The sequence below is a fragment of the Pelecanus crispus genome, chromosome 3, assembly GCF_030463565.1.
Source record: "Pelecanus crispus isolate bPelCri1 chromosome 3, bPelCri1.pri, whole genome shotgun sequence".
Classification (NCBI taxonomy): Eukaryota; Metazoa; Chordata; class Aves; order Pelecaniformes; family Pelecanidae; genus Pelecanus; species Pelecanus crispus.
The window spans coordinates 124559128-124580193 of NC_134645.1; the positions used below are offsets into that span (position 1 = coordinate 124559128).

The 21066-nt window shown below is 42.6% G+C and overlaps 1 protein-coding gene across 1 annotated transcript; it reads right to left on the bottom strand.

Moving 5' to 3' along the window:
* Positions 1 to 1888: 1888 nt before the first annotated feature.
* On the bottom strand, positions 1889 to 9030 carry LOC104036535 (WD repeat and coiled-coil-containing protein). The gene is made up of 3 exons (XM_009490186.2): positions 7159 to 9030; positions 4325 to 4442; positions 1889 to 2213 (listed from the first exon to the last, which is right to left on the bottom strand). Exons 1-3 carry the CDS (start codon positions 9019 to 9021, stop codon positions 1942 to 1944), a joined length of 2253 nt encoding a protein of 750 aa, XP_009488461.2. The 5' UTR covers positions 9022 to 9030; the 3' UTR covers positions 1889 to 1941.
* Positions 9031 to 21066: the final 12036 nt, after the last annotated feature.

Sequence of the window (21066 nt, forward strand, 5' to 3'; positions counted from 1 at the left end):
ACCTCCTGGTTGAACAGTGACAATTACTGACAACGGTTGCTTGTTATGGACAGGATGAAGCCCACAATCGCCGAATTATTTTACCTGTTTCCTCCTCCCCTGCTCATCAAAAGCTGTTAACTTCTAGTTGCACCACACAACACTGAGTGCTCGTCGCAGCTTTCGCTGATGTTGTATCTTTAATATTGTATCTTGTGGACAGATGATTTTTTGACAGTGGCTAGATTTCCAAGCCAGCAATAAAAAAAAAGGAGATTGTATTAGTCCTGGGACAGCAGCTCCAATTCTATAATCTCTTCCCTTGATTCCTTCTCACACAGTAAGTGCCACTGTGAAAGCCTGAAAAACTGCTTCATGTTATCATCCTTTAATTTTATGGGTAGCAATCTTGGATTACTGTCTTTTCTTCAGTGCTGCAAGCCATGCTACACAAATTTGTTTTCTAAATTTCACCTTTGCATTTTTCTCCCTCTCACTAAAAAAGCCCATAGCACATTTCCTTATGTCAGCCTTTAAATTGGATATTCTCAAGGTGATGGGTTATTGAGCTTCCCTTCTGCCCATTCAGCACGTATTAGGCGTGAAAGTTAAAACAGATGTATTGAAGGCAACGTTGTTAATATTAACAGTATTGTTTCAAAGGTAATCAGGAAAAATTTCAATATGAAGACAAGAGATGTTCAGAAAGCTTAACTAGCAAATGTCTAGTTATTCCAATTTAACTGAAGTAATTTTATGCCTGTAACGATGTACTGGGTCTGGCTGGGATGGAGTTAGTTTTCTTCAGCACAGCCTGCATGTGCTTTGGATCTGTGACCAGAACAGTCTCGGTAACGCGCCCATGTCAGGGCTGTTGCTGAGCAGTGCTTGCACAGCATCAAGGCTGCCTCTTTCTCCTGCTCTGTCCCACCAGCGAGCAGGCTGAAGGGTACACAAGAAGCTGGGAGGGGCCACAGCCAGGACAGCTGGCCCAAGGGATATCCCATACCATACGACATCACGCGCAGCAATAAGAGTTGCGAGAAAGACGACGTTCAGAGTTACGGCACTCGTTTTCCCAAATGACCGTTATACACAATGAAGCCTTGCTGCCCCACAAGCTGCTGAACATCTGCCTGCCAATGGGACATACTGAATAAACTCCGTATTTTGCTTCACTTACTTACACACACAGCTTCTGTTTTACCTATTAAACCGTCTTCACCTCAACCCACCAGTTGTTCTTGCTTTTGCCCTTCCAATTCTCTCCCCCGTCCTGCACAGGGGCTGGGCGGGGGCTCAGCTGCCAGCTGGGCTCAACCCACCACAAAAGAAGACACACGTGATGGCCGCGTCCCCAGATCCACACAGGGAAGCAAGCACAGAGCCATTGTTGGTGGGCACGGGAGGGGAACGGGGTCTTGCTTCAACACACTATGGATATTCCATGTGATCATACTTCGTCCCAAACTCCATATACCTAAACTCCACAGACCTGAAGTGCTTACGCCCTTAGTAACACCAGTGCAAAAGCACAGCATTTCTGCAGGCACTATTTCTAAATAACAACAGTGTAATATTTCAGGCTTTGACAGAAGTGAGGAAATGGGGGACAATGCAGCGTTTTCAAGGATTTCTTTATTATGCAAGTTTACTATCATCTAAAAACCACCATGTTAAAGACCAAGACGGAAACTTTAGCTCGGAAGCTTGTAAGAACGCGTGTTTTCAACCACTGATACAAAGACCTGATCTATAATGCAAGAGGCATATTTAAAAAACACTGCTCACTATAAAAAAAAGTTAATGTTTCCAAGGATCAAATAAATAATTTACAGCGATATGCAACAAAAAAATTATGGAAATCCGACAGAGATTTGAGACAGACTGTTTAGAAATTGCAGTCCTACCCAGTAAAAGTCTCCCATCAGAAGACAGGCATTACAAAATGACTGTCAAAAATTACATTTTACTGCTGGGCTGTTCTGAAGGACTGCTGCTGTCTAAAGTCTGGGAGGAGCAGTCTCTGAGGACTTCCAAAGAACTCGTGATATCCAGACTTTCAGAAGAAGCAGGTCTACACCCTTCTGTAGAACTGATGATGTCCAAAGTTTTGGAAGAGCGGGCGCTGTAGCCTTTCATACTGGCATCTCTTACGACTATCTCCTGCGTGGATGTAAACATTAACGGAACGAAGCCCTCGCTGTCTGCTGTGAGAACAATCCAAGATGAACCTGTGAAGACACGTAAATGTCTGTTTATAAGTTTTCCTGTAATTAGGTATGTTTAAGGTAGAAAACATATTTCTTCTAAAAATAAAGTTAAATGCTTCTGTGTTTACAGTTTTTCTAGCAAAAAAAAAAAGTATGGGGAGATACAGATTGTATGATATCAAAAATAAAGGACAGTTAACAACTACGCGAAACAGCTTTCTGACCAATTTTGCCACTAGGAGACGAGACTACAACAAATGCACGCTTCAAATAGGGAGAAGGAATGAATTTCTGAACAGAATTCAGAAGCATTCAGACTTGGTTTTAATTAGGTATTAATAAGCTACTTCACAGTGCTTAAGCTGTGCAGATACTGTAAAAAGCAGAAATGTATTAAATTAAAAGACAAATTAATATCATAACAATTTAGAAACGGCTTCTATTATGTAATTTCAATATAATTAATTCCAATAAATACAAGGAAGAAATCCTGTACTGTGCAACCCCATGTCTCTGGCCCATTTGCTATTTACCTTCACATCATCACTAGCATTATTTTTGCAATTTGAAATTGTCTACTGAATCCGAAACACTGACTTCTACCAATTCATATAAACCAGAAAATTTTCATACTTGTATCCATTACGTTGATGAGGAAATAAAATAGACCTCGGCAGGGGGTGAGGGAATTCAGAGAGACATTTCCAGCTGTTTGTAAATTTACATTATGTAACTTTATGTCACTAGTAGGGTCATGAGAAGATTGTAGCTTAAAAGCACGCAACCCTTTAATTTTTGGCTTAATATCTCATTTGGACCAAACTTTAAAATCAATACAATTCAGGAATTTGAAAATACCATTCCTACTTTGCCCATTTATCTAGTAATATTTGTAAAATTAATAAAGAAACCTGCCGTAACACTGTTTGCTTTTAGAATTTATCTAGTAAGGCTAGTCATATGCATGATGATTACTCATTCCTGGGCAACCAATTCTGTTAAGTTTACATTTTTAAGCTAAAAATAAGAAGTCGAAACTAACACAGGTAATGGGGACATTCTTCTTGCCAGAAAGAGAAGTTGCTCAAGTCTTATAGCTTGAAATAAAATTTCAGCCTAAAAAATTAAGGGATTGGTATCTACAAAATACTGCCTACTGTTATCACTGGGTATATCGCATGTTTGTGGGTTGTGCCACAACACTATTGACAGTCACCGTACTGCAGGTAACTGATCCTGCAATAGGAAAACTACTAAACTAATGTAAGAAAGATAGTGGTAAAAACCTTTTCAAGATTCAATTGCTAGTGAATTATTCGACTAAAGTTTTACCTAGGTATTGGAATACTAAACATATTCCAACAACTACTCAAAGAAAAAAAAAACTTGCACGATGGTAAGAACAGCAGCCTTAAGGCTTTGGGAGAGTTGCTCAGTAATCTGCAAGTAGGCAGACAGCAGACGCAGTAGGCAAGCAGCTGGAATACAGTACAGAGAATATCTGTAGTAAGTAGTGAGAGATGATATCCCACAAGCATGTTTTCTACCTTTGCCAAAAGTAAGACACTTAGAATTGACACGTACGCAGGCACACAGGATGGGCATGGGATGAACAGATAACAGCGGAGAAGACCACAGCAGCTAAGAAATGTTGTGGTCTTCACAGCAAAAACTGAAGTGAAATGCACTGCTAGCATTTATAGAGCTACTTTTGTGTTTATAAAAAATTACAGGATTTCTTAAAGGAGACCAGATGCTGGAACTACAGATTAAAATACAGAAAACTGTATTCCAAAACCACCATTCAACTCTAAACTCCTCATTATTCAGACTTCTCTATTTAGAATAGCTGAAAACATAAATAAAATACTGGGTGACAGTAATTTTCCTGTATAACTAGGTACTTGATGCATAAAAGTTTGCTCATTTTTTTTAATAATGTAAAGATTCTTCTCAGTAAAAGCCCAGAGAAGAATCTTTATGTTATAGAACAAACGAGCAAACTTTTATTAATAATCTTTCGTTATTCATTCCTTGTTTTTCTTCCAGATGGGATTACGCATATTGGTACTGCTCACTGAGAATGTCACATGTGTTTAAAGTGTTTGTATTATTGGATAATTACAACATACCATGTTGCATTTCTACAAGAGAGAGATTGAATATCTGCTGGACTATATTTAGATGGAGTTTACCACCACAAAGAATAACAGCTCGTCTTTCATCTGAATCACTTCTGGAAAGCTGCTTCTGTAAATTCAAGAAAAAATCATTAGATACTGTGATGTGTATTTAAGCAGAGATGTCAAAACAGCATTAATCAAAACAGGATCACAGACATGCCTTCAACTACATCATTTACAGAAAGTCAAATGCTACATACATTCACTCAGACCCATTTGCAAGATTTATACTTTAAAGTCCCAGCTCTCAAAGAGATGATCTGTGAATGACAGCAGCAAGTAACTGTGCTAATTCAGCATGGGTCAGTACAACAGGAGAGGAAATCGTACACTGCTGCTGAAGAAACCATGAAACCATCCTGACTCTCATGCCAGCACCTGTGAGGGACATTTTCCTGGGGAGTCTGTAAAGCTGCGGGTTTTCCATCCTCCCCCCTCCCTGATCCACAACTTAAGAAGAGGTGAGAACTCCTGCCCATGAATGACTGGGACGAGGAACAGACTAACACATCAGAAGGGCTTGTTTGTCTCACCTCTGACCATCACTGCCCCAAGCCTTAAAATCCAAAAAGCGTCTTCAAAGAACATCCCCCACAGGGCAGAGCAAAGCATTTTTAAAATCTGCAAAAGATCAGTTGTTACCAAAACTACAAACTCTGTCTTTGCGTACAATAAAATTCACACAACCGTGTCGCTTCCCAGGGAAGCCTTGAAAACATCTCTGGGTAATGACAAAAACACGATAAAGTAAATTCTGACTCCTTTTCCATGCTGTGGACGGACCCATCCATCCGCAAGGAAGGCGCGTGGCAGAGGGGAGGTTGGAGATGCACACGATACGCCTTTGCCCCTGCACTGATAAACTCTGCCCTCTCAAAGACACCGCTTATTTGGGACATTTGGGGTTTCCTCAACATTTTGTAAAATACAGCTAATAACTTGGGCAGTAGAGAAACGATCGGAGCTCGGCACACGAGGTGAGGATCCCTGTTTGCCTGTTAACGATTTCTGAATCAAATACACTCTGAGTAAAGTCAAAACACAGCATTTTCTGCCAGACTTCCCAATGTCACTTGTAATTCAGAAGTCAAATGCTTTTCTTGCCACAAATTATCAGTGATCAGAATATGGAGGTAAAATTGTAACATTACTTTAAGCTGCAAAGCACCCCCACGCAAGTGTAGCTGATCTAGCTCTTGGAACACCAAGACAAGCTGATACGTAACTCAGTTTCAAACTGACTGTAAAAAGAGAGCCGAATATAAAAACGTCACAAAAATTTGTGCTACCTCAAATTAAAGTAGGCTTCTAAACAAACACCTCAGATAAACGAAACACCAGACTTGCCGAGGGAAACTTTCACTTTTCAGAGTAATGCCCCATATATATTTAAGATTTGAGAGAGCGTGGAAAATTAGAGTTATTACAATTATTAAATGTTTACAATAGAAAACAGCAAAGAGAGTGAGGGAGTATGATCTCGGACCTAAGATTTCAATGCTACAAAAGTTGAGAATAGTAATTTTTTGCAATAATAAAAGCTGAAAAATAAGAGCTTATTGAAAAGAAAATGACAGTTTAAATGACTTTCAGTGTTGACTAACGTTTATTAATCTGAAGTCTAGAACAGACCTAGTAGATGTGTGCCACGTATTGATAATCAGGTAACTTACACTTTCTAGCATGAAATTTGGAAGTGCCTTTGTTCAGCCAAGGAAAGTGTCTTTCTCATGAAATTTGACTTTCAAGCCTTTTTTAAGCTACGTTAATAGAATTATCTATTGTGTCCCTAAGGGTCTCCTTCCTTCTCAGACAGCGCTCTCAGTACTAATTAGCAACATTACAGTTTCAGATCCAAAGCATTTTTCTTTTTTTTTTTTTCTTTCAATCTCCATTATTTTAGCTGTCCTCACAGGAAGATGGGAAATTGATACCAATTCCCATACAGGGAAATTTTCACTTGTCTCAATTTCTGAACAGAAAGCTTCAGAAGTTGCCTAGGAGAAACATTACCTTCCTAGGACTTCATACAAGTCTTTAATTCTGCAACTGAACTGTCACGCGTGGGTTGTCTGGAGTGCCACCAGGCTCTGTGCAGAAGGAGAAGGTACGCCTGCCTGGGTCGGAGCCAACGAGCTCTGGGCGGGAGAGGGAGCTGCACGTTCCCAAATATTGCATCGCTTTAAAAACACTGAAAATCTGCAGAGTAATAGGAACTGTAACATTAGTCCCACCTCCAGGAACAGGATGGAAATCTAATCCTATTGACCATTACATGATAATGGTCGGGTTTTTTTTCAGAAATGCTGTTTTTACCACTGGCACAGAGAGCTGTGCAAGAATGAAAGCACTGACATTTCAAAAAGCCATTTCAGCATCCATCTGAAATAGCAATCATTTTAGATGCATTAGTTTAAGTTTAGTTTAAAAAATTATCTGAAATATTTCCCTCATTCTATCTCCCATCAGAGAAAAATACAAATACGTAGTTTTAAAACAACTGTAAATAGGGCCTGAGATGCAATTACAGGAAGAGTAGGTTGGAAGGACAACAAAAACACTCCAGGCTTATGGAAAGCCTAAATAAGTCTAAATAAGACTCCTATCAGATTCACCTGCATGCAGCAAGATCATTCACATGTACTGAATTTGCACGTACTAAACTTTCATAGGCTGTCACCCTTCCTGCACATAATCTGACAAGAGTTCGCGTTTTAAATCCGTACAAAGAACATACATCCATAAACAGATTTTATCATTAAGGCTTCCAATATTAAAATTACCTGGCAGGTGATGTTAATAAAAGAGGGTTCCTGAGAAGATGGGTACACTGGAAGATTTCTCTTCCCAGATTTTAGCAGCTCAGTTAATTCACAGAGATGATGCTGTAATTCTGTGAAGTCACCGGACAGTTTTTCTACATTTTTTGAAAAGTAACTGGCGTCCTTTTCACTTAATAAGTTACTCTTGTAAGAATTAGGTATTTTGGAAGCTGCATCCACCTGCCTTTTTGGAGATGTTGGCTTGTTAGAAAATGCCAGCGACGTGGCAGACAGTGCCGCAGTCCGATTAACTGGTTCGGCATCGAGAGACTCAAAAGCTGGAAGAAAATTAATGCAAGTCTTTTTATCTTTGAGGTCACTCATGTTGAAGCAAAAGCTTTGCTCATAAACAGGACTCTTAATTTCTTCAATGAGTTTCCTTCTGCTGGTAGGTGACTGAAAGGCAGCACGATCTGGTATCAGGAGTCCACGGCTGAGAGGGTGAACATCTGTAGAGAGATCGTGAGGTATGTTTGAAAGGTTCACACTGGAGCTCCCATTAACTGATGCAGACGTGGAAGGACCCATTTCAAATATTAGTTCCTTAATCATCAATCGGATCATGTATTTGTCTGATCTTGAAGAAGGAAGAAATGCAGGGTCAGTGAATTTTTGTCTTCCAACCAGTATCAGTAGCAATTTATTGGTCAAGAAGCACAAACCCTTTGGCTTCTCATTTTTCTCTAGCTGAATTTGTTGAATATTGGGTAAATTGGATGAAGTCAGTGAATAGACCAAAATAACGTTGCAAGTATTGGAGGCAACCGATACAGTTTGAGTTTTGGGGTCAAAAGCCATTATATCAGGAACCAGAATGCCTGGGATGCTAACTTTTTTGGTAGACGTAACCTTTCTTTCAAAAGTCACCAAGATGAGATGTGAAGAATCTTGGCCACTTCCCGTTAGGTAGTCCTTGGGCCTCAGATGAAGAAGAGGGCTGGAATCAGCACCCTGCTTGCTAGAAAGAATGTGAGTTAGATCCACAGGAGATGTAACAACAGACAAGGGCTTCTCAGAGTCCAGTGGTTTCTTCCCCCCATCCATGGAATACTCTTCCTCACCGCATAAGCTGGACTGCGAGGGGAAGGACTCTGTTTCCATGCTCGCTGGAACTTCAAATGCAACACCAGCATTTAAGCCACAGATCTTGTCTAGAGGAAGCTCGGTGGCAACAGCAACTTGGAAATTCAGAGTAGCTACCACAGCACAGATGTAGCCTCCCACATCAAAGATCGGGCAAAAAGAACAAGCACTCAGTGTCTTCTGAGCATCATCCCAAATATAAGAATGAAGGGCACTGCCTACTCCCACTACTAAGCGATTGCCTTCCTTCGTCCAACAAGCGCAGTGGATGAGACCGCTGCCTTTAATATCTGCTTTAATTCTGGAGTTGTTGAGATGAACAGAGTGCAAGACAGAGGCATCCCGTGTAGTTAGCACAGCCAAGATCTCCTTCTTCGGATGCCACACGCAGCCTTGGGGCAGCACCGGAAACGGCTCGCTGATGTCGCATATCTGAGAAACTAAGAGCTTATTCCTTTCTGTAACATTAAAACAGAGCTGCCAAATGGTGATATGTTTTTTATGTTGAACAGCGAGCAGAGCTGGGGCATCAGGGGGACACGGGCCCCAGTAGAGTCCATGGACATGTTCAAACTGACCGACAACACTCGAGTCACCAAATTTTGGTTCTCCATTATGAAGGTGTAAAGAAGTTAGTATCACCTGTTTCCCATCTGTCCAGGCAATACCATGCACAGGGTGAATTGCTTGGTGTAAGGCATTAAGGCCAGTTCTCAGAAGCTTCGCCTTTCCTAGCTCCATGATTTTTAATGTGAGACATCTAAACAAATGAGAATGAAAAGAGAAAAAAAAAAAACATTATTGTAGAGGACAGAGGGCAATACCTGTACAATTATTTAGCTTATGACCCTGCCAATGCTGCAGTCTTCCTTCCAGTGAAGTCAATATACACATAATGTTCATCTATGCTTAATCCCCAACCCTAGAATTTTTTCTTTATGATGTTTCCACAATGAAATGCAGTTTTAAGAGAAAGAAACTTTGCTGTTTACATAGGCTTAGTCTGCTGCATTTTCATCACAAGACCAGTCCTTTCAATCTAATCGACAGGTTGCTGCTGCTCAGAATTTTTTCAAATTACTTCAGTATTAAAAACTTTCAAAATATCGCCTCTCACTCTCAGCTTCACGGACCATCTGTGATCAGATAAAGTAATCCGTTACAAGTATAACCGAGCATTAATGTATTATCTATAAATCTGATCCTGTATTAAGTGGGTGAGAACGAGGCATTTGTATGGTTATTCCAGAAAGCTCTCTACAAAAGCAAATGTAATTTTGAAGAAAGTTAGGATCAGATTTTCCTGAGGAAATGAATGAGAAAAGAATTTAAAAGAACTTAGAACACAGGAAGGGGACAGACTCATCTACCTCAGGCAGGAGCCATACTACAATAGCATATGAATGACTCAATCTTCAACACCTTCTAATGCAGCGATTACTTTTTTTTTCTTTTCCTAAGCAATTCAGCACCTTTTTTGCCAAAGTTTGCAAACCACCTTGTAGCTCACTACTGTTTGTTGGGTAGAAGGGATGAAAGCAGTAGGCAGCTGACTATGCCTGCAGACTGGTATTTCCACATACCTGAATATCCATACAAAAATATAAATATATTTTAAATGTTTTGGGGTTTTTTTAATATCTGTAGTAATTCTGGGGACATTTTTATCATTTGGATACTGCTTTAGGAGTACTTATTTTCACTGTGTCTTGAAAATAGAAATTACTGTTTCATAGGTAAGAAATAAAACCCCAGAAAACCTTCATTCCACTATTTTTGAAAAATGGGTAATATGATTTGCCTGATGTCTCAAGAGAAGCCTTTTCAATTCTCTCTACATAGCATGACAGCTTCAAGAGGGAGAACGGGAAACCGCCAGCAATCATTATTCTCCGTAATCTGCAACCAGGTTGCTGTCCACAAGGTGTTGACAATAAGGTGTCTGGGACATCCAGAAGCCATGTGCAAGGCACCAGAACTTCCGAAGGCTCAATTTGAGCTGTGAGCAATCCCTACTCTGTGCACAGAAGGTAATTCAAAGGAATTGATAGTTTCCTCACTTAAGATTCTCCGTAGGATTTGGCTCAGCTGCAAAGCCATGGCACAGAATGAGTTGCAGCTTTGGTAGGAAACATGAAAAATAAGAAGAAAGTGTTTGAGAAAGTCAAACTGTCAAACTGGAAGGATTTATCACAATGTGCAGGGCCTGGCACTACTCGGTATTTTAATTAACTATTTGTGGATGACCCCAAACTTGGAGGAAGGGGATTCAAAGAGTGTATTTTGGAGACTAAATTAGATAGGAAAAGTTATGATGATCAAGACAACTTCTTCTCAAACTAATAACAAGTGCAAAATAATACACTTAGTAAAGGGGGGGGGGAACCCAACCATGGGTACCTCTTCAGGAATAATTCCCTGGGTAGCAGGATGGCAGAAAAGGATCTGGCTTACAGTGGATCACAAATTGAGTATTTCAGTGAAGTGAGAGCATTGCCAAATAAGACAGTATCATTCTGGAATGCTTTTAAGAGGGATGCCATACACAGGGGAGATAATAACCCCACTTCCTCAGGGCTAACAGTATCTCCGCTGGAGTATTGCACCTCGTTCAGAGTTTAACACTCCAAGGACGGTGGAAACGCTTAACGGAGCGCAGGGAGCAGAGAAACATGAGCAGTAGGTTCACTCAGTTTGGAGAAGATTGTGGGTGGAAACTTGCAAACAGCCGCCAGTCTGCTGACAAGGGAACACCGACTCATTGCTCTCCAGGTCTGCTCTGGATAGCACTAGATAATAATCAGCTTAGTTTCAACAAAGGAGATTTAGGTCAGCTATTAAGGAAAAATTCTAACTATAAGTGATAGCTAAGCATTGGAGCAGGTCGCCTTGGAGGGGGGGAGAAGGCACTCCATGAATTTCATAACCCGTAAGAGCCAATCAAGTCAATGTCAGCGATAACTTTAAGTACACCGGGTCCTGCCTCACGGTAAGGGAGCGCTCCAGATACTTCCCAACCAACCTCTCCACCGTCTGCCTGGCTCTCCTCTGAACTCCAGCATAACCGACCTCGACCTCGCCAAGCAACCGCCGCTTGCAGGAAAATCAAAACATCCTGTCGTGGTTTAGCCCCAGCCAGCAACTCAGCACCACGCAGCCGCTCGCTCACTCCCCCTGCCCCGGTGGGATGGGGGAGAGAATCGGAGGAGTAAGAGTGAGAAACACTCCTGGGTTGGGATAAGAACAGTTTAATAATTGAAATAAAGTAAAATAGTAATGCTAATAGTAACAGTATAATAATGATAATAATAACAATATACAAAGCAAGTGATGCACACTGCAATTGCTCACCACCCGCCGACCGATACCCAGACAGTTCCCAAGCAGCGATTGCAGCTCCCCGGCCAACCCCCCCCAGTTTCTATACTGAGCATGACGCCATATGGTATGGAATAGCCCTTTGGGCAGTTTGGATCAACTATTCTGGCTGTGCCCCCTCCCAGTTTCTTGTGCACCTGGCAGAGCATGGGAAGCTGAAAAGTCCTTGACTGGTGTCAGCACTACTCAGCAACAACTAAAAACATCAGTGTGTTATCAGCATTCTTCTCATCCGAAATCCAAACCACAGCACTATGCCTGCTACTAGGAAGAAAATTAACTCTATCCCAGCCGAAACCAGGACACATCACATCCCTTGTTCGCTCCCCAGCCCTCTGCACCGGACGTGCGCTGCTGGGCGACGCTTGCTAATGGAGGGGAGATGATAACGTGCCCCCTAAGATGTGCTCAGCTACTAAGCCTCCGGGGCCACCTGGGTAGGCTCCTGTGACGGAAGGGCCGTTTCACGCCATCCCCGGCGGGCCTGGAAAAGCCAAAGCAGCACCAGCCCCGCCGGCCATCGCGCCCCAGCCGCCTCCCGCCCAGCCGCGCCGCTCGGCCCACCGCCGCTCGCTCCTCGGGGCGTCGAGGCGTGCCGCCGGCCAGGCTCCCGCCATCCGCCTCCTCGACGGGGGGCAGCCCCCCGGGCAGCCCCCCCCCCCCGGGCAGCCCCCCCCGGCCTCGCCTCACGCCCTCGCACCCCCCGGGCCCGGCAGAGGCCGAGCTGCCCTGGGGCGGGGGTCACGCCACCGCCACAGCCCTGCGGCCAGGCCGGGACGCTCGGTGAAACACGGCGCCCGGCCCTTCGGGGCAGCCGGCGGGGGGCCGAGGGGACGCTGCGCGGGATCCTCAGGCCGCGGTAGGGCACCGGGCGGCCACAGAGCTCCCAAACCCGCCCGCCCGCGCCGCTTCCCCGCCGCCGCCCGCCCGCACCAGCGACCCGCCGCTCCCCGCGCGGGCCCGCCCGCACCGATATTCCCCCACCTCCCGCAGCGCCCCGCCCGCTCCTTCTCCTCCCCGCCGCCGCCAGCAGCCTCACCCGCCCGGCGGCTCAGCCCGCCCCGGTGCGCCGGTCCCCGCGGCCGTGCAGCGGAGCGCGGTTATCGGCGGCTGCAGCGGGCACGGCCCGGCCCGGCCCCGCCCAGCCCCGCCACCGCCTGGCCGCGGGGGGGCGGGCGGGCAGCGGCGCTCCGCTTCCGCGCTGGGCGGCGGCGCTCTAGCCGGGCAGCGGAGCTCTATGGCCCAGCAGGCGGCGCCTACGAGGGGCGGCCGCGGGAACTACAGCTCCCAGGGGGCGCCGGGGGGGGGGGGCGTGGTCACGCGCGCGATCCCGGCCCCGCCCCCTGTCCCGAGCCACCGCCTCAGGGCGCCCCGGGGCCGCCGCCGCTGAGGGCCGCGGGCGGGGCGGCGGGGGCCGGGTCCTTCCCTCCCCTCCCGTACCGTGCGGCCCTCGGTGAGGCCCGAGAAGGCACCGCCGCAGAGAGGGCGCGCCTGAGGCGGGGGGGCGTTGAGTCCCCGCTGTGGAGCGGCCCCTCGCGTGAGGGTGCCCGGGACATGAGCGGTGGGGCTGGCCCGGCCCTGCTGCCAGGGGTCAGTTCACCCCCCCGGCGCCCGAGCTTTGGTAAGAGAGATGGCTCCTGCCACCCGGCAGATAGAACACGGGTCTGAAGGCGAAAGCCTGCAAGTTCAGAGTTATTTGGATCCTTCTGCAGAAGATAAACATGCAAAATGAGATCTAGGTTTGGTAAGATGGATAGCTCCTACCACCCAGCAGACAGGACACGGGTCTGAAGGCAAAGCCTGCAAGGTTCAAGAGTTAGTTGGATCCTTCTGCACAAGATAAAGATGCAAAATGAAATATGTGTCTGCTTTGTTTTGCGTTTGGTTTTGTTTCTTCTTTTTTCCCTTGGGAGGTCACATTTAAGTGAAGAAAGCATATAAATATGATACAGAACTAGTCCAATACAGTTTCTTTGGTCCTAATTTACTGCATCAGGCATAACTTACCATAAGTCTCTGAGGCCTTTTTAAAGTTGATTATATTGCAAGACTGTGCCACTCTGTCACTACTTAGTACTGCAGAGCTGCCTGATCATTGTACAGTTTTTGAAACCCATACTTTTGGTGGGATGTTGAAACACTGGAAAAGGTGCTTTAAAGAGCTGCCAAAGGTGTGAAAAAAATGCTTGAAATGGTTGCAAGGTCAAATACGTAAGTAGCTCAAACTTACCAAAAGAAGAACACTAGGTGGTGACTTGGCTATATTGCATGAGTGCCTTTACAGAGGAAAAAAAAAAAATCAGAACTAAAGAGTTCTTTGAGTTAGTGAAGGAAGGTTTAACAAGAGCCATGGATGGATTCACATACGTAAGACACAGCTGTGAGTTTGATTGATCACTGGAACAAACTACCAACAGAGCAGATCCTCTACGTGCATCTTCAGGTTAAAACTTGGTGATTTTCAGGGTCATATTATTTAAATGCAGATTTTGCCTCAGTCGCAGGCAAATCTCTGAGCTCATTAAATGGATTTTAGATTAAATTCAATGGCCTGTGATGCACTATAGCTGAGGATATCTATGTATCTATGGGATACAAGGTAAAATTTCAGGTACTGTCTCTATCCCAAAAAGCTCAGCATAGTTTGATTGTTTATACCTGATGGGGCATCTGCAAGATGCTGAAAAATAGGTTGGTGTGTTTGAGAAGACTGCAAGGAGTAGGAGCTCCTCTTCTACGTGACTATACTGGAAAAGGTTTGTGGAAAAGAAATTCCTGCCATTCAAATTGAAATAAGTTAGCTTCCAGGTTCCTTTGGAAGCTTGTTCAGTAAAGGAGAAGTGGCCATGGGATACAGACAGAGATGGCTAGAGGTGCAGAACAGGATTTGTTTGAACTGTTTTACTTTTGGAAATGAAAGAGAGTCTTTCTGCCAGCTTCAGGCACTTGATGCTGTGAGTTGCAGTAAATAAATAAAAAATAGATTTGAGATAATTAATAGATTTCCAAGGTTACATTTTTAGTTTAGAAAGATAAGCAGTGGACCCAAATGCCAGCTTTTCAGTGTTGCTCCACAAATACACACTCTCAGGTGTATGACAATTTATCAGAAAACAAACACACGGTTCTGGTTTCTCTTCTCTGTTTTCCTTTTTCTCTGTTATTGACAGCAGGCAGGGTGCAACTGTAGAGAGAACAATCCAAAACTAGCCCAGAATTGAAAAGGAAATCTGAAAAATTTCCTGTAGAAATCTACTCTTATGTTCACAATATACGTTAATAGACTCTCAGGGTTAGGGCCTTAGTATATTACGCCTCTCAGAGAGGTGAGCAGAGATGAGCCCTGCTTGAGAGATGGCAATGACGATCATTTTATTTGCTCTTGTTCTTTTAGCTCTGGGAAGTACACACGCAGCACAGTTGGAAGAATGGAACAGCACGAGGCGTTTCTGGTCTCTCTTGCCTGCGCCTCTGCCGCACCTGGTGGGTTGGTAAGGGTTGTTTTCCCATCTTCCAGTTCAACTCCCTTCTGTCTCCAGGACTGCATATGCTTGGACACTCAACACTGTATTACCGCAGTTACTGGCATAGAAGGTGCCTGGGGTGCTTGGTCCTGTGTGTCACAGAGGGTAAGATGGAGCCTGTGCTTTCAATCTCGTTCTCCCTATGGATAACAAATAAGAGTGACTGAAAAATACACCTCCTAAGGCACTAATGATATGCCCTGTGATTTTGTTAGACTGATGGTGATGTGGTTGGAAAGTGCTGTCAAGCCATCTAGAAGTAAGAGGACTTTTGGGGACGTGTGTCAGCGGTGAGGCTGGTCGTGTAGCGTTTGTACTCGGTGCCTGTGAACTTGAGCCACCAGGGGACTTTACTAGACAGTCACAGCTTGCTGCGTGTAATTTTATTCCTATAATCTCACAAAGAGTCTTCTTTAACAGTAATGTTTTCACATTTTTCTCTTTTCATAGAAACTTAAATTGACCATCCATATTAATGTACAGAAGTAAACATTTTAAAATTGTTTCATCAGGCAGAGAGACCACAATTTAAGAATGTCCCAGAAGATATTTTCACATTAAATGTTTATTTTTGTTTCCAATGCCTATAATTGTACAAGTATTTTTAGACTCATTCTCATAATGTAAATTCTCTTATATGTATAAATGCTAATTGAGTTCTACAAATGAACTGAAAATATCACCAAAACTTGTAGCTATTTGCAAATCTGTAAAATATGGTCAGTTGTATAATATTTTGATTGAAATGGAATTGTCTCAGCCTACCAGAGTGCCAGGATGGTGTGTAGGTAATTGTTGTTACACCTAGGTGTTTATTTCCGTGCCCAACAGTGTGTATGTTATTTGCATAACCACAGGCTGGTTATTTCACGATGTAGAACAGCATGAAAATTGCTGTAGGCTACTTGGCCAGCAGCCACTAGCCATGGCTGGTCACACAGCCATGATGTGCATAGCCACAGCGGTTATTTCTCAGTAGCTGTAATGCAAATAAACATCTCTTGTTTTCTTTCTTTTTTTCCCCAGACTTTTCAAGCTGTTTACTGCTGATATATATGATGCATCTGTTACTTCAGGGATTTAAATGGTGCAGAACCCCTTAGGAGATGTATATAAGGTAGAAAGTGGGGCAGTGAAATTATGCAAGGAAAAGTGTTTAAAAAGCTGAAATTAGAGAAATTGTTTCCTATGGTCATGCTCATTTAAAGCACACATTTTGTCTTTTAAAAACATGTGCTTACATTCAGTCAGGCTTATCCTTAAACACTGAACAGGCTCACAAATCTGTTCTCAGTACCTGCACTGAGAACAGATTTGCGTTCTTATAACTCAATTTGTTGTATCATTTGGGCGTCTGCTTTTCAAATTAGTTTGAAACACAACATTAATAAGAATATAGGACAGTCTGTGAAAGAAGATTTATGAATACCTGTTAGGGGGAAAGAATGGCAGGGAAAGAAGGTGAAATGGATGTGATGGGGAGACATGCTGTAGAGTTATTATTTATGCAGTCTGTAGGGCTTTTTTCTTTGCTCTTATTGAATTTGGACACATTCAAAGAACATAATGTTATAAGGGAAAAGAATAATTTGAAGATACTTCCTGTTAACTTCATAAATGTAATTTTTTTAAAAATAGATTTAATCCAGGTTATGGACACTACTGAATGAGCAAGTTGATCTCATCATCATATTTCTTAATGGGAAAACTTAATGAGGCACTGTCATGTAATTTAGACCCCTAAGGTATGATGTGGTAAAGCCTAAGATCAGTAGCTAAAAGGTACAGATGTTTTATCTGCTTTTTGTTATTAGAATAAAAATGCTGCTTCTTAATTTTGGGAGGTGATTAATAATAAAGATAATATAAGAGGAGCAATTTTGCAGAAAATTACCTAGACCCGAGTCAATATCGTGCTGTTAGAAGAAGGCAGACATCGTTCTGGAATGTGCGAACAGGGTCATTGTGTGCGAGACACGTGAGTATCTTCTCTGTTCTACTTGGCTGAGTCAGGCCAGAAGGGGTCACAGTGTTTCCATAGTACAGGCAAAACTGGATTTTGTGCTCTACGGCACAAGGTCTTGCAGGGGGTTCCTTGTGGCTCCAGGCTTTGAGGAATGGAGAGGATCAGTGAAAATTTTGGGGATTAGGACAGTGACAAAGTGAGTGGGAATTACTGCTTTTCTCTGCAGCAGTAGCTACCACACCTCATCTCCTACAGCAGCTACCGCTCCACGGCTCCTGAAGCCTGCCTTAGCAGGTTGGACTTCAGCAGGTCCAGCACTTTGCTGGTTGTTGTAGAGACAAAGGAGATGCAGGCTGTTGTCTAAATTAGTTTTCAAACAGCTGATTGTTATCTATGCTGGGAAGAAGGCATGGGCAATGTAGAAAACTCATACAGGAATGTTTTGTCACCCCGTGCAGTTGTTCACACTGTGACAGCCTACTTTTTCTGTATGTAGAAACCTATACCAGGGCTTTTACTATGTCTGAAACTGGACTTTAACTAAATTCTACTAACTCTGCCACAGTTTGAGAGAGACACTAAATGCTAGCATAGGGCAGAGTAACAAGAGGTCCAGGGTGGATCTCTAGGAGAGAAACTGAAGGAGTGGTGTTGCTTAGAGAAAAGAAGACTAAAGGGAGACGTAATGGACACAACAGTTTTCGAGTGTTTCACAGACTGCTGCAAAAGACAACGTAAACCGTGAATAGTCAACATCTCTGCTTTGGGGCAGGAAAATGGACCTTCCAGTCCACTAGCATAACGCTCTGTGTCAAACTAATGTACTTGCACTGCTGTGAAAGTGCTAGGAAGTAAAAATTAGTCTCCTGACTAGTCACACTGGTCATTGTGTACCATAAGTAACATGCAAAACCAAAATAACATCACGTATGTTAGAGATGAGATAGCCTTTTCAGAGTCTTTCCATTTTAAAATTGATTTGGGTAAACCAATTATGTTGTAAATAAGGATTTTTGATATGACAGTGTTCCTTTGGAATAATCTTTCCAAGGACATTTTCAGGCATACCTCTTCAGAACAAATGATACCTTCTTTTAAATTACACATCCTTGTAACTGTGGTTAGTCCAGTACCAAGCTAATATACAAATCACATCCTTACAGATATTTAACAATATTATGCGAGAGAGTTTGTTCAAATCTTAATCTTTCTGGTAGGCACCCGGAGTTCCCTTTTTCTTGTGCCACCCATATATAGACACCTTTTCTCCTTCTCTGTAAATCTTGCTGTGAGAACCCTTTCTTGTGGCAATAAAGAATTCAGTCCTAGATAGTTCTGTCTCCTACTGTTGCATTTTCTGTTTTCCTTTTATGTAACTGATCTGCAAAAGCACTACTTTCATCTTTGCTACTTCTTAGGTTAATCCTGCATTTCAGGCACACCGTTACCATGCACGGTTTTCTTTTATGCTATTAACAGGTAAAAGTGGTTTGAGATAGCAGTGTATCAATGAAGATGAGCGTAGCTACGTTTTGTGTTGATAACAATATCGTTGATATCTAAATAAAATGTTAGTAAGGAAAGGTAGACATGGAAACGGAGATGACAGCTGTATACAAGTTCCATGAGCATAAGAATATGTACAAACTGAGTGTGAAATTGTGACTTGTTTGAAGTCCAAGGGAAATGTTCACAGTAATTTGCAGTGGAGCCAGTATTTTGACTTATACTTTTTTTTGTACTTATCTGGCTTATTTTTAGGTGAACTAAGTTTCTGAGGGAAGGATAACAAGGAAAACAATTAACATCATACTTACAAATCAAATTGTGGTTAGTTCGTTAATTGTTGCTTATGCCATCTATGGTAGATAAAATGTAAAGAAATGCAATTAGCCTTATTGTAAAATGCACTGAAGTGTTAAACGTAAAAAGAAATTTATTGATAATTACAGAGACACAGAATTCACTGATAGATAAAAGCTATGAGATATGATAGCAATGGGCATGTTAGTAATTCATTGGGGTGACTTTTAAGAATCGTGATGCCTTCTCCACTATGCCGGCACAGCTCTGCAGCTGAGCTGTAGGATGAATTGAGAAACTGATCTACTTGAAAAGCATTTTGGTAGGTCTTTTTAGCCATATAAATTTTTGGGTCCATACATTTCCATCCAGCGACTGCAGGATGAGTGAACAGCGGTCCAGTGGAGAATGAGAAGGCCTTTCACCAGTATCACTTCGGAAAAATCCACCTCAGCGTCCCACAGCTAAATTTCAGTTAGGACACTAGAGCTTTTCTTACATGGCAAAAGTTTATTTTTTGATTGCTGAAATTAGTACATTATTGTGAGTTTTGTACTAATTTTAGAAATAACGTTCATGGACTGTTTCTTTGTTTTACTTTACTGCCTTTTATATTTTTGAAATGTACTAAGTATATTTGATTTGAAAGAAATGACTCTTGCCTCTAAAGTGAACTGATGGTTTGCACTTGTCTGGAGTTTTGGTTCTTCTGTGTCTGCAGTACGACACTGTGGCGTTTCGACGTACTGCTCTCCTGGCTGCGTACTCCCCTGTCTGTTAAGCTGTCGTGGTGCCTGCTGACAAGTGGGATGGATCCTCGCCAGAGGACAGAGGTTGTCAAGTACTAACGGTTTTAACTGGCAAGTCCGTGTAACGCCGCAAATGTCACCTCCTGTGCAGGAAGTCTGTTCTGTGCCAGTACTGAACTTTGGCACCACATGCCTCCAAACATTTGATCGCACCTGGCTGTTCACACATATGTGTCAAATAATAGTGGAGGAGAGGGAAGCATAAAGTTCAAGGACGGTATTGGCTCGCTGCAAGCAGAGGCTGAATTGCACCGAGCACTTTGGAAACTCACATGAGAGGTACCCAAATGTCATTAGCTGGGAGATAATGGCAGTCCTCTACTTGTCCATTAGATAATAGCACCAGCAGGGAAGTACTGAGTCTCAGCAAAGTGAGTTTACATTTAACATCAAGATTGTGAAATTGCCTCAGTCTGTTAGAAAAATGAAGCCATAATATTGGCTGATTAACATATATATAAACATAACAAATTACTATTAACATATAAAACATGAATACATAAATTAATTTCTGTTGTGTGGCACAATGGAAAATAAATTCATACTTTCAGGTGTGAAATTGCATAACCCCTGGGATTCACCTCGCCTGACTTCACATGCTTAAAAGTTGGGTGAGATCAGTCCAGGTCTAAAGGACTGGACTGTTTTGTAATTGCAGTCTGGTACTATATGTTGGGTTTTTTAAGAACAAGTTAGATAAACATCTGTTAGGAGTTACTTAAGAATAATTGGCACTGTCTTGGGTTAGAGAGAAGGACTCTTCAGCTATGTATTGGATGGGGAAAATGGTCCAATGCTTGTGGTTTTCTGTTAAGACAGGAAAACCTGAAAGTAAAAATGGCTAAAAATATGTTCATTGTCCAAGCAGAGAAAACATAGGTATAAATGAGAATCAGGGGAAAGGAAGTTAGGCTTGATGATACTATTTATACTGTTTCAGTGGCTGAAAATATATTAAAGGAAATCAATACTTAAGATTTTTCATGTCAATATAGATAATACTATTCTGGAGTAGTAGAGGAAAAAAGGGAAGAACTAGTTAAGGGTCATGCAGGGTCTACTTTATACACTTCCTGCAGTGATCTCTCACTTTTTAGCTATTATGAAGAATATCAAAGTAATATTTCTTCTTGTGCAAAGTCAGCATCATAGATTGGCCAGCAGAATTTCATCTGACTTTGATTTTGTTGCCTTTAATTTTTATATTGTTTTGTTACTGTTCTCACAAGATTGTTTTCAAAATCAAAAAAGAAAAAGCCTATCTGGCATATAGAACTTCTGTTGCTAGCATTTTCTTAAGAAGTGG